This window comes from Wolffia australiana, chromosome 8 (genome assembly GCF_029677425.1).
Source record: "Wolffia australiana isolate 7733 chromosome 8, ASM2967742v1".
NCBI classification, from domain to species: Eukaryota; Viridiplantae; Streptophyta; class Magnoliopsida; order Alismatales; family Araceae; genus Wolffia; species Wolffia australiana.
Genome location: NC_135842.1, coordinates 15,034,024 through 15,051,792, shown reverse-complemented (window position 1 = coordinate 15,051,792; position 17,769 = coordinate 15,034,024). Strand labels below are relative to the sequence as shown.

Below are 17,769 nucleotides of genomic sequence, written 5' to 3'. Positions count from 1 at the left end.
AAGCTACTGCCCCAGTTATTTACTCAAGATACACTGATTTCCCTCAAAATGCTGTTGGCACATTTATACGTTTGACGAGAAAATGAAAATTGTGGTTAAAGATGACTATGTAGAAAATTCTTTGCATACAGAATGGATCAGTTGTGCTCAAATGTCAGCAAATTGCCTTAGAAAATCTCCTGAACTGTTGTAATAATTGCTCAATGCTAGTTCATCCTATGGTGTCGAAGATTGTTTAAATTGTCATGGAACACGGAAACAACTAATTACTGGAATTGGACATTTCATTTTTACTTGATTTTGGCATAATTGGTCTTGCATAATATTAGAAGTAGAATCAAACATATTCCTTATTTAGACATGATGTTTAATTCTCAAAAGATTGTTAATGTGATAAGGGTTATACCAACTTTACATTTATAAACTCGTGCTCACCAAATTCATGGCTGTTTCTCATAAAGGTTGAGAACAAGATCAATCCACAGGGAGAAATATGAACTTTTATCTTTAACCCAAATGCAATGATCAAATATGTTTGTTTATGTCTTTACAAGAAAAAAGAACCAATAAATTGGAATTTTAATGGACGGCTGAAGGTCTTTCAATCATCCACGAGTCAAAAAGCTCAGAATGACAATTATATACACGTTTTTGGTTATTCTCTTAAGTGTTCAAATCAATGAAAAATCAAGAAGAAATAATTCACTGATGTGGTTTCCATGAAGTGACACAATAATTTATAAGATAATCCACAAAATTATTATAACCTGGTTTGGTGTTGAAGTTATGGTCCAATCTTCTTTGAATTTTTCTCACAATCTACACCCACTAGGATTAGTACTTTCTACAATATGCTCCAAATATCTGTGCCCAGTACAATCTGCCTTGCTCGTGCCTCATCTGGTCAACTTGGATTATCCCTACCCCGGGCTTCCTACTACCCTTAATCGGGACCACTCATTAGATCCTGAAGACAAAGGAAAGCCCTGCGTGTTAAGTTTTCCTCGTTAGTCATAGCCTTCTTGTCTTAGCACTGTAGACGCAGAGGAAAGTAAGAGAAAAACTGGTTAGCTGGTTAGGCTGTCATGATGGCAAGACTTTCCTTTAGTGCCAAATGATCAGTGATAATGTTCTATGATTAACTACGGAAATCAGAATCTTAGATTTTTTTTTAGGAGTTAACTTTATTATTATTCAATAGAGGGATTTCTCCCTGAGGGGGATTGAGGTGTGCATGCTTGGGTTGAAGCCTCTCTCTCTCTCTCTCTCTCTAGCTTGGGCTCTAGCCTAGGCAAGATCAGGTAGCTCTCTAATGAAGTCTATGGTGAACCTCGGTTTGGCTCCCATGAGGCCTAATAGTATAGGTGTCCAACCCACTAAGCTCAACTCTCACATCTGATTATTCCCTCCACCATATGGGTTAGTCTAAAGAGAGTTCAAGGTTATTACTTAAATACTCCTCCAATACTTACCTATGCACAAAGGGATCTTAAATATTCTAGTGGTGTGTCCAATACCACCTTAGTTTTAGAATTTAATGAACTTCCACATTTTACTCCTTTCAACCCACACTATTTATCACTACCTAGGTTACTCTGGTCTGCCATGATGTACTCCTGAATTATTACTCATCAAATGTAGGAAAAATTTTAAATAATTTACATTTTGATATGTTATTTATCGTCCAGTTAAGGGTGTAAAGTAAATGGGAACTTAAAAAAATAATTTAAATGTTTTGTCTCCATGACATATATGAATTTTCACTTTAAATCTTTTTACTAAAAAGATGGAGCTTCATTCTAAGTTTTAAAAACTAACGTCTCATATGCACGTACCCCAAGGTTACTGAATGAGTCAGAAAATGGGGACTCACATGTGATTGTCATTTCCAAATTTTTCTATCCAGTACTTGTCATATTTGGGTTGTGCAATGACTAACAACATACACAGGAGTTGGTTTCAGTCACTCACATCCTCAAATCATATTGACAATACAACAGGTTTCATCAATCATCAATCACTTCCCATGATATTCACATCACTAACCAAGAGAAGGTAACTCTTCCAATCAACTTAACCTCTATAGAGAACTGGTTTCGTAATTAGGCATACACTTTTTGAGATACAAGACATGCAAAACAATGTTGAATGAGTAAAAATATCCAGTACTTGTCAAGACTTCACATACAAATCATTTCCATCTAGCGAAAATACCTTGATCATAATGTTCTTGAAATTCCAGTTTCTGAATCCAACGTGGTCCATGATTATGGGTAGTACCAAATAGTCATCAAATGATGGACCTCTTACTTATTCAATTACACCCTTAAATAGGAATAATTCAAGTGAAATCATATATTGCTTTTTATTTATTGTGTAAAACTCTATTTTTCCCCTATGTATGTATTTTTCTTATCCCACATAAGTTCAAAGCTTTCTACTTTGCCTTTTAATTCTTGCTCCTCAGGGTCTTATTTGAACTCATCATGATTTATATTGGGTCACACGTTACCTACTTCTAAACCTCAACTGGATTACTCACGCATATTCTATCCTATCCTTAGTGGTCTTGAAAATGATCTCCCTAGGATGATATGGGCTTACCTCAATATCCTTATGATACTCTACACAGGAATACCATTACTTAAACATTAAAATATTCAAGGATCCCTCTTGGATATTTCATAGAATTAGCAGCTAAGTAATAAACATAGATTTTTTTTAGTTCATGAATATAATAAAACTCACAAAAATAAAGAGATAGAAAATTGATGCATGCTTCTGAATCAAGTAAGGCTGAGTATCTTCTCGGAATGTATACAGTTCTTATGAGGAATTGCACTTGCTTAGAGTGTCATTGCTATTGCAGATGATTTCTCTTGGGAGGATCTAATGTGTAATTCTAGGGTTTCACTCTTAAAATTCCTTTCAGCATTTTTTCTCATATATCTCTGTTATATCATGGGCCTCCTTCCCTAAAACTGGACTGAAATTCAGATCTCTATTTTTCCAAGAGGTTAGGAAGGTAACCTGATCATGAGGAATATTTCTAGTTGTATTGAAATTATTTCTCTATCCTTAGATACGATTGGATGTTTTAATCATATGGTTAAGATATGATTAATGATATGACCTGGATCCCTTTATGGCAACCATGAACCTTATTATTTTTTGGATTTGTTTCTAGAATTCATGCTTTATTGTTCTGGTATTTCTTCTCCTTGATTTATTTGTCCAAATATTTTGATTGAACATTGTTTATGCTACATTATATGTGTCATCATTGACTAAAATTATGATGCAAAAGAACATGTAAGCTCAGGCCATGTCGGAACTTATTTTTAATTTTTTTAGGGATTATAATTGGATATTTCAAAAGGGCCATGCCTCTGAGTTTTCTCATTGATATCCATATAATTTTTTTATTATCTCACCAACTAGTACTACCAAAGCTTTAGAAACAAATTCAAAGCATGTACATAGTTAGGACTAATGTGATCATGATGTGTGCATGAATTATTTTAGCAAGATAAAAATTTATCAACTGGAAAAATTGTATGCATTTATTTTATCAGATAAAAGATGCACAGGTGATAAGTCAAAAATTAAGCTCACTTTTAATTTTATAATTCATACTTATCCAACCATACCTATGATACTTGTCTATTTATTATTCTATAACAATATAGTTAAAGAAAGAGGTCAATCTACTCAAATATAGTAATTTAACTTCTTGACTTTTTATGTTTCTGTAATTTTAGAATAATTTTAAAATTATACGAATAAAATGAGTAGTACAAATAAATTTTTAGTATTTTTATTATTTTTAATAATTTATGATATTTATTTAAAATTATAATTTAGCATTTAAATAAAATAATAAAAAGTTACGTTGGTATCGGTTAGCAGATGCTGGCAGCATTGGCGCTTGCAGCCATGTCATGAGGCATGAAGAGTTCTTGTATGGAAAATGGCAGGCGCACACATATTATGGGTCAGCATTGCTGGTCAATTGTAGGCGCCCAGTGGGATGCAACGTAGTGGAAATTTGGAATTGTGTAAAATGAATACATCTCATTTTCCACAGAAAAAAATAGAGATCAAAATTAAATTCTAGGGAAAATGGTGAAATGTAAAGAGAAAATGTATGGAAAATCATAGAAATGGATGGTAATAATGGAGAATAATAGGATAATGGAGAATGATCCTCATATCCTGAGGTCTGGTCTCTCTCTCACCTCAGATCTTTACTTTGATTACATGATACAGAAATATTTCTCAGTATGAAAACTTCTTGAATCTTTTGTTAAGTCAAACAGGGTTATTGAAAAATGTTCAAAATTTTCAGGTAGTGATATTTATAGGAAATTTAGGAATATCAATAATTTTTTTATTAAAAACATGATAACTTGATAATTTTATCAAATGAATTACATGTAACTATCATCATATCTATAATTTTATCAATATGATTTTTATAAATAATTTCATTACTAAGTTTGCGATATATTTATTTTTCAGATAATAAATTTGAGAAGAATATTTTATATAAGGACACCAATCTTATGATGACAAGTATGGACGGTGCAAGGAATATGCAGTTAGGGTCTCAATTACATGGAATACATCTTTTTTTATTCAAATATATGTCTCGACATGTCTGGATAATTTTTTTTTTAAATAAGTGTCATAAACTAGCATAAAAAATTAGAACTGACCCTTCAGAATCCACGATGAGAGATTTCAATGTAAATCGGGAAATTTTCCCAAAATTCGTGAAAATACCTCCAAATTTAAAACTTATAATGGCCCTCCAAAGGGTTTTGGTTTTTCCTCCAGTTAATAAGCACTTAAATAAACATAAGAACCATTGAAAACCCAATTTCATATAAGAACTGTTTAAAAACATAACTAGCTTTGTTTATATGTTAAAAAGGAATTTTTCTAATGTACAAATCATTTGTAAATGATGAGAAAATTTTTTGGGAATTTACATAGATGCTAGTAGGGGTAGTTGTGTTATTTTCCATGGAACATGGTAAATATTTGACATATTTTCTTTTAATTAGTTGGAAATAAATATTTGGATGTTAGGGGGTTAAAGTTGTGCTTTATAAGTCAAGGGGAAAAGTAAAAGATCATTGTTAGAATCCATTTGATTACCGAAAGAAGATCATGAAGAAGTAGAGACAATTGTTTTGTTTTTGATATATTAAGGAAAATCAAAATAGATAAGGGATTATATTTTGGGAGTTATGATAAGTTTGAGACATATACATTCTTTATTTTTTTTGAAACCAACATATACATTCTTTATTTTGGTAAATTAGATGTCAGCAAACTCACGGGGAGGTCAAACCACTCAGTCTATCCATTTTTTAAAATTCAACTGTATATAATTATAGGCCAAAAAATAAAGGGAGAAATCAGTTCAACGAGTCACCTCCAATAATATATCTGATATTTGGTCGCTCAAATTTGTCATTACTATGAACACACTAAAAATAACCCTATAAGATTATCGACTTTAATTGAAAGTTAAAGGTTTATTGCTCAAATAGAGCTAATCCAGATTGATCAACAATAATGAATGATATAGATCTGAATCTGTTTTTTTTTTACTTGGAAAATTGGTTTCAAATATGTCTCCAAAAAGGGCTTCTGAAGATATCAAGAAGAAGATTAAAGAAACACATTGACCAGACCCTAGTTCAAGCTTGACCCTGAATTTGACAGATCCAATGAGATCTGACCTAACAGAATTGTTTGCTGGGGAAATATGAGAATAAACTTCATAAAATTCACTTCAATCCACTAGTAGATTAGGGAGTCAGAAGTGATAAAGTGAAGAATGGCAAAAATTAGCTCTATAAACCACATCAAGCTTGAATGAGCTCTGAGATCTCTTGGGTTTGTGCAGTGTCTAGGACATGGTTGAGAGATTGGTACTTAACATCCAGATTTTACTTTAGTTTCTGGTCGCTAGAGATATTTTGCTAAAAATTCACATTTGGTTGTAACTGTCACTCATTCATCTCGGAGAGATAGAGGTAGAATTGAACATCTTGTTAAGAATTCCAAATATTATTGGATTAAAGCTGCAGATGAATGCCATATGTATTTTTACCATTTTCTTGCCTCTATCGTTCCTATTTTTTGGGATTCCCACATCCTCCAAGGACTACAGAACTAAAAATTAGTTTAAAAACATAAATGTGAAAGAATTGCGGTGAAAATAAAATTTTCATGGACATCTATGCGAAAAAAATGGGTCCAGGGGAAGGATTAGAAAAATACAATATTTAACATCCTTTTTGGTTTCTACCCCTCTTTAGGAAAATTTAAGTTTGAATGCATTATGCAGTGCATTAGCATGGCATGTAGCCTTCCAAAACTGCACCATGGTGGGTATCACAAAGGTGCATACCAGAAGAGAAAAAATAGAGTGTCCAATTCAGTTGTCACACCGCATTCCCCTTCATGATGTGGGGGGGATTAGAATGGCCAACAGGTTATGTGCCATTTTGGGAGTCCAAGTGAGCCACCTAGGCATGTGGCAACCAAGCGTGAAGGACCCTTGTTTTCAGTCTAATGCGTGTTGAGCTGTAGTATGTGAGTGTTGGGTCACGGCTCATGAACAAACACCTAGTCGACTGCTGCTTACTGGTGAGTGTCTGATGCATCATGGATCATGGATGGTGTACCGGTTGTGCCTTGGTTGTCAAGGGGGTGATGGCTCACAAATAAATATTTTCAAATAAACTCCAAATTCAACATGCCCTTTTTCCACACAAAGACCCACTGAAATGATCCCATCTACCTTTTCAAAACACGTCATAAATCTAGTCAAACTTAATCTCAAAATTGGAAGGATTATTAGTGATATTAAGCGTCATATAATTTTTAAGGTCTATTTTAGTCATTGTGGGCCAAAGATATGTCCATCCCTGTATCTAGGACTAGGTTTGTCATTTGGCCACTGTTAGCATTCCTTTCATTTCCTTTTTATATGTATTCCCTCTTAAAGAGTGTAGACCTCCCTTGAGGATATCAGCCAAGAAGTATCAAGGGATGTTGTTGGGCTCTTGGGCAAAGTCTATCCTGCCATTATCTTCCCTAGAGGTGTAGAATATTCATTTATTCTTTGTCTTCTATTAATCCTTAACATCATCGTTAGCATCTCTATCATTAGAGGGTTCCCCCAGTTCACCTGAATTTCCTTAGTCACGATGTGGGTTTCTATCAACCATTTCTCATAAAAATTTATACTATAAATCACTAAATCTCATAAAAATAGACACCACTCCTAAAAATTAAAAATTAAAGTATTTGTCCTTATGGGGTGTAACATAAATTTAATTCACTAATTTTAATCTAAAAAGCACTTAATTAAACAAATTCCAATCACCACACAAGAGATAAAAATTCCTAATAGCTACCGTTCCCTGGTAACAGCACCAATTAATAAACTAAAAAATTAGGGTACATTTATGTCATTGAGAAAATGAGTTTAATCAATAATATTTCTAAACCTATACTCGTAAAATTATTCAGTTGGCTAATGACGAGTATGGGTCATCTCCACAGGGAACATATATTAGGGAAGGAATCTCTTGACTAGGTGAAGTCAAAAAGATGAGAGTAGTTACGTATATCACACGAGCTAAAGAATAGGTAAATATATTGATTACTTATAGATGTAGGAGGAATTGAGAAAATAGACGAGTAGCATGTTAGTACTAGTAGTGGATCCTTTAGTAAGATGAGAGGATCGAGGTGAATGTGAATGGTGGCATGAGACAATAGAAGAGTGAATGATAAGAGGCGGCTAATTAGGGTTTTATAAGTCAGGGTTTATGATTTTTGAAGATGGAGAGATGAGATGGGATCATGACGGCGGCAGTGGTAGTGATGTAGTCGGTAGTGGATGCAGTGATGTAGATACTGAGAATAAGGTAGAATGATGGTAGAAATGGAGTGATAAGGATATATGTTTTCTTAAGGGAAAGAGAAAGATAGGCGACAAGATCTTAGTGATGTAGGAGAAGACGTGAAGTGGATGGTAGTGGATGGCGGATAGGGATGATAATGATTGATAATGAAGGAGGATGATTGACAGTGATAGATGAAAACGATGAATGATGAAGGTAGTTAAACTACCTAAGTGTGGTGAAGAAGACTCAATGTAAGGCAAGAAGCTAACCTTAGATCCCTATCGCCAGGATCAAGGCATCTTTCTTCTACAGATCAACCTCCCCACTACTCTGCTGAATCTCTCCACACACTAGTGACACCAAGGAACACTTGATGGACCTTCAAAACTTCACTTTCTTTCAATCTACCTTTTTAAGCCCAAGTCAGCTTCAAGATTTTTTTACAAAGATTAAGGGCTCAACCAAAAATGGATGGATAGAGGACCAAAAAACGAAGCTCCCCTTAAAATATTTAGCTCAATCCGAGTTCTGTGTCGTCAGATATCAAGCCTGAAAGTTGGACATTCCCTAGCCATTGATTTTATCCAAAGATTTCTTCCTCGTCATCTGCAATTGATGGCTCTCATCACACCATGTGTCACCTTGAGGACAAAACATAAGAACAATAAAATATTATTTAAATGTATTGGTTAATATCTAGCTTTCAGCTGACGTGGCGGTGCGTCGGCGCATGCCACTTCAGCCATTTTCCCCTTAAATCCAATAAGAATCAGATACGTGCACGCCATCACGTGTAAATTTGGCACCATGTGTCACTGACACGTCACACAGCTGTCATTGTTGTCTGATCAAAGGAAGAAATAAATCACCAGTTTAAAGAAAGTTGAGCCTCATTCATGTGTTCATTTATTGCAAAAAAGAGTGTTTTTTTATTCATCCATGTCACCCTGCGCTAGTAAAAATCAAAAAGCAGATTCGTCCGTCTTGACTGCAATTATGCCATCGCTTATCACGATGCCATAATGCCTTAGTTAAATGATTGGCTAATCGTTAACTAGGTTTAATGATTAGCTGTCGCAATCATTATCCCTAACTCTGGTTGGTCGTCGTTCCACAAATCGAACGGCAAGACGTGGCATCACGAAAATAAAGGCTTTAAAATATGTTCTAAAATTCATATTTAATAAAATAAAGTCCCAAAACTATAAATAAATATGTATTTTGACTTACAAAAATCATATCTTTACAAATTGAATGTCAAAAATTCCTGAAAATCATACTCTGGCTCAAAAATATATTATTTCAGAATTTGATGTCAGAAAAATCCCTAAAAATTTAAAAATGCATAAAATTCAGAATATACTTCTAAAATAAATTTAATCATTTTAATCTTGATTACATGCATATATAATTAATTCAATGAAAATAAACATGTAAATATGGTCTGATTAAGCTACTCAAAATGCATATTATCAAATATTAATTTCACAAAATTCATGTCTTGAAAATTATTTGTTTTGTGAAAATTAGAATTCAGGTTTTCTGATATATTAATTTTAAAGGAAGTCTAAACATAGATTTATCAGTTTTAAATTGTTTTCTTCTGAAGGAAGCTTGAGATTTTTTGTTTGTGTTTAGGAATGTTGTGTATATTGGAATAGTTCCAAAATTCAAAAAAGCAAACTTATGAATCGACATCAGGGAATTTTAACATGTTGATGTAATATATTATAAATTTGAAGTTTTCTTTTGGTTTTTAGTTTATGATTGTGTTTGCTTTTAAATAAGTACGTTGAGTCTGGTTCTCAAAGTTAATTCATAGATAGTTTTGGGTGAAAGTCTAGTGGTTTTCTAGATTAATATTTATTATTGAGGGATGACTGACTCCTAACCATGTGTAGTTGTAGATATATTTCAATCTTTAAATATCTGAAAACTTGAGCTCTTGATTTTTTTATTTTTCATTGACTATTATAGATAAATATTTTGCTCAATTTATGTATAGATTCTTTCTTCTTAATATAGTGAGATGGCTTGAAATGGTATTACTTACATATCAGTACGAGAGATTTTATCAAATGTCTAAGATATTTTTTTTTATAGAAACATACTGAAATTATAAGAAAAAAGGATGTATACACGACATCCATTGGAATGGCGAAGAACATTTAACTGTAAGCTTGTAGCCCACATGTTAAAATCAGTGAAATAATTATAAATAAACAATGTGTCCAATCATAGCTCTCAACTATTGTTGGCTCCCTTTTCAATTCGACTTGAAATAATAACAAGTATTTTTGTTTCAAGTTATAGAAAAACTGTGGGTTTGTGTTTTACTCGGGGTAAGGCTTGGAATTATGTGCCATTAACTTTTCTCCAGCTTTATTCTTAAATGATAACTTCAGTGGAACATTATCTATTTTTGCTGATCAAACACAAATCCAATAGCTTAAAATAAAAGTTCTTGATTGACTGAGGTTACTTCATAATGTTGAAAAATATTAATATCGAAATAATAGATGAGTTCCCAAAATATGTTTGACTTTTTATCTATTTTTGGTCATATTTTAAACTTCTTTTAATGGAAAAAAATGAAGGGATGCGGAGAGTTATAAGTGATGGAAATATATGTGGCCGTCAAGCCAATTACACACTCCACATCTCGTTCCATATTCATTAATTATAGTGCACGTGTGATGCGTATAATGAAGTCCATGAATACATGATCGGACAGTGAATTATGATGAGATCGTAATGTGGAGATCACTAGTCTTTAAGCATGTGTTCTAAACATTCCTATTCGAAGGATACGCGAGAAGGACATCAAAGTATCTGAATAGAATTGCACTATCTAGCCTCACTCATATGATGAGTATGGCCGGTCGTGTAGCCATTAGTGTGGCAACACTAAGGATAGATAGTGGGTGCTCTTTAGTGGAAAGAGTTCACTGAATTGATCCGTACGAATTCCTGAATGGTATTATACCAAACTGTCAATCATGTTGATTCACGTCACGGTTGTGTAAGAGGTCCTTAGACCTGAGACACCAAAGACGTCTTGTGGACGGACGGTTGTACTTTGGCTATGGCCAACGAGTCTCTAATCATGGGATTCTAAACGGTCTTAGTTCGGGTGCATCAATAAGTACATGAAGGCGATTGAGTGGTCAAGATGGGATCGTCCACCATCGGTATAAGAGGTGACAACTCAAGGAAGATGATGCAATGAAGTCCTTAGTCAAGGTAGTGAAATATTGGAGAAGAGTTCTCCGATGATTTCCGAATGCATCAATACTAACTCGGATGACCGATTAAGGTTTGAGTGAGTCAATACACACTCCTTTGTATCTTCTAGGACACGAGGTGTAGCTTGGCACCCCACGTGTCGGAGTCTCGACATATCGATTAGGTTAAATCGATCTGACATTAATTAATCTATATGATGATGTAGTTAATTAATTTGGAAGGCCAATAAAGGTTATTGGGCCACTGGAGTCGTTAACTAGACTGACACATGGGCCTAGAGGGTCACACGCAAATGGTCTTTTGGACGTTGGAAGATATACTTAAGTTTTGGGGGTTTTTATGAAAAATACCCACTTAGTATAAATAGGGGAAGGCCCTGAACGAAATTCACCTATGCCAGAATTGTTCAGGGGCCTTTCCCCTTCTTCTCCACTCTCCCCACACCCCCTCTCTATCCTTGATGTGATCAGGACGACGTAACAACGCCGACGGAGAAAGAACGGGGCTCGTCAACGAAAAAGGAGGAGATCCGACGCGCCAAGGACTGCATGGATATGTCTAGAGGCTGCACCCTTGAACAACGCGACTCGTCTTGCTCCGGGATCGAAGAAATCAAGGATGAGATCCGTGAAAAGGTACTTCGTTCAATGTTTTTCGTTGATGCCATTTGATTCGCAAAGGGACTTCCGCTGCGCATCATTTTGAATTATTCATCCAGATCTAGGCCTCTAGAACCCAACAATAAGTGCCTAATGGGGTAAAAAAATATATCTTTTATTGAAATGGATAAACGAATAGTTTTTCATAAATATTCTACATTTTCACAAAACAGTGTGTATTCTACTTGTCTATTGTTTATTATTAATGCATAAACCTATCCATCAACAAATAAAATGCTTTTTAGTTTCATGTTCCACAATTTTCCAGTCTTACTTTCTTCTTATTTATCAAGTCTATTCATACATAACTATGCCCATATATCAGAGAGTTATTTAACCAAACTCTCTTTTTCCTCTTATCTCTAGAATTATATTTATGTACAATTTAAGAAAGCCCTCAGAGCTAAGTTACCAGCCCATACAGAGGCCCTATCTTACCTAACTTCTCCAATAATATTAACAATATCAGATGTCTTAAACTATTTCTTTTTCCACACTTCTAATGGTGTTGACCAGTCAACTTTATGCAAAAAATGATCAAAAGATCTCTACCATAAACACACCTTACAACATCTCCTTGCCACATGTTGACCTCATTGATAAGTCAGAAAAGTCAATGATAAGAGAAGTCAAACATAAGTCAGCAGGGGATAAATCACGGAGGCTGACCTGGAAGACTTTGACTTTCTGGTCAAACAACAGAACCCAGTTTCCAGAATGCTTAGAACACTCCCAGCCACCTGCCAATCCGGCGCCGCCAGCCACTAAACTTCCACTTGAGGGAGACTGCACGGGTTACTCGTGGCATCTTATCACTCGTCACCGCTACAAGACCCCGGTTCGTGCCTGTTTGCGGTGAACTGGAGCTGGTCAACTGGTTGAATATTTTCACTGGGGGTCCGAGGTTTGACTTTTCAGGCAGCTTTGCGAGCTCCACGGCCCGGGCACAGATGGGAAAGCCCGTGTCATCCCATGATTCCAGTATCACGCCCGAGCCCATGCAGGTGCCTTTGTCGTAGAAGGCGGTGAATTGGCCTGCCGCCAGGCCCTGATCATCTTCCGAGAGACGAACGACAGCAGCAGTTGTGGCAGCGGAGGCAGAGGTGGCAGCAGCCGTGAACTCGTCTTGGTTATCGCCGTTCTCTTCTAAGGTGATGGTGCAGTCATAGAAGCCGGGGCCGTGGCGGACCTGCGAAGAGATGTAGAAAAAATATTGGATATTGTTCGGATTTTCTCTAGGTCTGGTTTAATCTGAGTGAGAAAAAGTGTGTGTGAGAGAGAGAGAGATGCCAGGGAGGTGGTTATATCTCTCTCTATCAAGGTCCAGTGTACTAAGGGGAATGAGAGAATGGGAATGCCCTGAAAGTATCTCTCTAATTTTAATTAGAGATTGTACTTATCTCTCTCCTCATGTCCAGTGTACTAAGGGAATGAGAGAATGGGAATGCCCTGAAAGTATCTCACTAATTTTAATTAGAGATTGTACTTATCTCTCTCCCAATGAGAATGCCCTCAAATATGTTATCTCCTTTTGAAGAGAGAAAGTAGTTTTCTGTCTCAAGCTCCAGAGTATTGATATTGAGAATTCCCAAAAAGTATCTCTCTCTCTCTCTCTAAGTTCTGGTATATCATGAGAATGAGCAGATGGTAACTGCATCCCGTCCCTTTTAGGGGAGGAATCTAGGTATATCTCTCCTTAGGTCCATTAAACTCAGAAGAGGGAAAGAGAGAGAGATAATGAAAATGCAGAGGAAGTTAGTATCTATTGCAGACTCCTTTCGAGGGACAATGTAGGTATCTTGCTCATGGAGAGAGAGTCAGACAGAGAATACCCAGGTAGTTGTTGTGTCTCTCTTCTTTTAGAGAGAGAATGTAGGTATCTCTGAGAGAAAGATAGAGATAAGTCGGTTTACCTTGCACTGGAGATGGCTGCCGCTCTCTGGGGCTGTGCCACTGATCCATTTCAAGGATCCCACACGGAACACTCTCCTCCTTTTATCACGAGAGAAGTAATTCCTCGATACAAAGACTACGTTGTTCTCTATATCCTTCTCCACCACATACCTGCAATCATGCATATGCACTAAACATTGGGACCGATTTGCCATTTACTTGAAGTAAATATTCCTTAAAATAAAGCTAAACAAACTCGAGCGTCATTTATAAATACCAAAAAAAATAAAGCTAAATGTAAGAACTCATATGCGCTGAATGAAATCAGCAGCCTACTAATTTAGTAAAAGATGCATGTAATAACACTAAATGAACTCGTGCATCATTTATAAATACCAAAAATAAACGTGAAATGTTGGAACTCATCTACGCCGAATCGAATCAGATCGATTTATCATTTATTTCATGTACAATTAGCTTGAAATAAAATAGCGTATCTTTTGTAAATAGCAAAAAACATTGAAGTTTTTGCAAGATAGGAAAATTAGGGTTTACCAGGGCCCCCCAGGGAGACGTAGGCCCTGGCGTTGACCAATTGTGTAAAACCAGAAACCACGGTGGTTACCCAGGAAATCCCCTGTCTCCGCCTCCAAGAGAGCACCTTCCTTCTCTCCAATGTGCCTCGCAACAAATTCGCTGAATTTAACCTGCAATATAAATGCTTTTAATATTTTCTAGAAAAGTTAAAAACACTTTTTTGAAAATAGAAAAGTTTAAAAGATACTAACAGGATCTAGAGTGCCTAGGGCATCAGGGTTTTTTCTCTTTCGTGGAATATATATTGGTCTGAAATTTGGATTATTTCACATTTTTTTGCTTTGATTGGAGAAAATTAAATTCTTGATTCTAGAATTGGAACAAGAAAATTCTATAACCGACCTTTCCCAGAAAGCAGATTCCTTGTGAATCCTTTCTGTCTTTATTTGGGAGACCCAAAGATGATGCCAGGCCACGCACGTCCTCCTGCAATGGAGTCACATGGCAACAATGATTAGAGAGCAAAGGAAATCATTTTTACAAAAAAACAAATGGAAAGAAGCGGTAATCATGAATATTTTGATAATGTTCAAACTGAACTTCCAAAATTGAAATGACAATGATGAATCAACATCGTTATCGTCATCCATTTTCCAAGAGTCATCGTCCATCTGTTGATGATGAATCATGCTCATCATGGTAATCCATTTGAGCCAAAACATGGATGATGATAACGATGACTGAACTTGTAGATGATGATGTCGAATTGTCATCAATCTGCAGAAGAGGGAGGTTTTCAGAGTATGGTTCAGTATCAATAAAAACGATGACTAGTGGACACTGACGATGATGAAGATGAATCTTACTTGTCATTCTTCAGATTCTCAAAGGTAGTCATCATTATTATCATCCATCCTCTCTGTGTAAGCCATCATCATCTTCATTCATTCAACTAAAACATGGGTAATGATTAAAATGACGAAAGGTGGGCATGACAATGACAAATTTGTCATCTCGTCCATGAACCCTAGTACTGGTATGTGTAATTCCAGGGCAGTTTTTTCTTGAAAACGGTTATTACAGGGAAGTGGTTGACCAAAAGTTGATCAGAAAGACAGTTGGAAATACACAATCATCCATTTCATAAATAGCTACAACATATAAAATAAATATTCATGGGCAACATATGCAAAAGTTACATAATACAAGGAGGAAATTAAGTGATAAAGTCGACATAATAAAGGCATTAAGTGGTCAAGAAAGTACTTAATAAAATTTTCTAAAAATATAATGCAAACCAGGACGAAACACGCCAGCAGCTAACCTTTGAGAGATCACCAAGAGGGAAAAGAAGACGTTTGAGTTGACTCTGGGACAGGTGGGACAGAAAATAGGTCTGATCCTTGACCTGAAATAGGCCCAACATTGTAAAGCAAAGTTCATAAGACAGGAAACAATGATTCCGATGCCACTGACTAAATCATTGCAAAAGAGAAACAAAGATGAACGCTTAAATGATTTTTTTTTTGAACAAATGAAGGCTTAAATGATACAAATAAATTACCGTATCATTGGATAATTTGAGGATGGAAACCCCATCTTCATCTGAAGACGGGTGAACAATTCGAGCATAATGTCCAGAAGCAACATAGTCGAAGTTCATACTGTCGATTGCATCAAGGAAAGCCCCTGAAGAATGAAGCAAATTAATTATCAAAGAAAATGAAAAATATTGAAAGACAATGGAGTCTGAGACCAACCGAATTTGATTCTTGTATTGCAAAGAACATCAGGATTAGGCGTACGTCCACATCGGTACTCAGAAATAATATGTGAAACCTACATTTAATTTTGAATAGGAAAAGAGAAAGACCAACAGTTAAAAATTATGAATAGAGTTCCTCGTAAAATCTATAAAGTAAAGTTTACAGTCACCCGAGCATAACAGCTATATACTGAAGTAAAACTATATATATGGATTATGGCACCCAAGTTGGAGAAGTGTTTTCCTTACCACATGCTTCCAGTATTCGTCCGTCAAATGGACAAGTTCCAGCGGGACTCCAATCTACATTGAGATTTTATTTCAGGAGAATATCAAACAATAGTTATCTCAAGATCGCATACCCATAAAAATAAGGAGATTTTTTTTACTTGATCAGTCATATTTTCGGAAAATTTTTAGTTGAAGTTTCAGTTAAAGATTTCAGGTTTCATGATTTTTGGAAAACTGTTAAGATGAAAAATTTTAATGAATAAAACTATTTTTTTCAAGAAATAAATATAATTAATTAGATTATCCCCCAGAAGGATTCGAGGATTTGGCTCATTGAATTTAGAAATCAGACCAAATAAGAGATAAGCTCAACAAACTACACTAATAAATATTAGCTGAGTGACAACAATAACAGTTTTCGTCTTCCTTGAAGAAAGTTGTGCCAAATGTAATTCAAGTCACAGAGACTTCAAAGTAGTCTTTAATTACGCTGATATTAATCTTTGCTGTTGGCTGACTCAAACTAAAGATAAATTTCGGCTAGGTCATACCAAATTTATAGCACCGTGAGGTAAACGAACAAATTCTGACACTAGAAAAATTCAGAAGCAAGGATGAGAAAAAAAATTGTACCTTACCTGATCGCAGACAGATTTTGCATATTTTAGGTCCTCATCCCATGGGCACTCAGACCAAAAGTTTTCAAAGTCTTCCTATAAATTAAGAAACACATTGAAAACACAAAAACAAAATAAGTACTGGCCGATAGTAATCAACATATAATATAAAATGAACGATTAAAAATAAAAAAAATCCTGAATCTATCTCTTAAATGGACTTCAGGATATTATTTGAAAGTCTAAAAAATTATACACGCAGAAAATCCTCAGCCAAATTCAAACGCAACATATTTCCCTCCACACTACTTCATTAGCTCTACTCCATCCCATTAGATTCAAAATGTTAAAGTTTCTTCTTTTAGAAAAAACGAGTTTCAATTGAGCTATCGGCGCGATAAGAATACCGTTCGGGCAAGTAATACAATTTTTTTTTAATTTTTACCTGAAACCATATCTTGAGATAGAAGGCCGTGCAGGCGTGGCCAGCAGCGTGGAGCAATCTTAAAGCAATACTACTGTCGACGCCGCCACTGACGAGCACGGCGACCTTCAACCGCCGGCCAGGCATCGAGCAAGCAAGAAAGGAATCATCCAAAGCAGACGAATCACGACACGAATGATCAGATAGAACTGAAGCTGAATTCACCGAGATGGATCTAGAAAACGCGGCAGCGACCGAAGCTTCACTGACGCGCCGTGAACTCCGAAGATGGAGCTGAAATCTTCGCTGAGGATTCACACAAGATGGAATTGGACGACGAAGAAGCTGAGAATGTGACGCTGGCGAGAGGATCGAACGACGAGCAATCGCTGGAGAAGCCGCCATGGATCGCCACCGCATGCTTCTCTTCTCTCCTGCTCGCGCGTTTGAGCAGTTAGCCAGC

The 17,769-nt window shown here is 35.8% G+C and overlaps 1 protein-coding gene across 1 annotated transcript; it reads right to left on the bottom strand.

Annotated features, from left to right (window-relative positions):
* Positions 1-12,360: 12,360 nt before the first annotated feature.
* LOC144706857 (tRNA (5-methylaminomethyl-2-thiouridylate)-methyltransferase) lies at positions 12,361-17,769 on the bottom strand. Its single transcript, XM_078579919.1, has 10 exons — positions 17,328-17,769; positions 16,904-16,978; positions 16,284-16,337; positions 16,030-16,108; positions 15,834-15,958; positions 15,594-15,677; positions 14,672-14,755; positions 14,288-14,439; positions 13,753-13,903; positions 12,361-13,028 (listed from the first exon to the last, which is right to left on the bottom strand). Exons 1-10 carry the CDS (start codon positions 17,724-17,726, stop codon positions 12,561-12,563), a joined length of 1,671 nt encoding a protein of 556 aa, XP_078436045.1. The 5' UTR covers positions 17,727-17,769; the 3' UTR covers positions 12,361-12,560.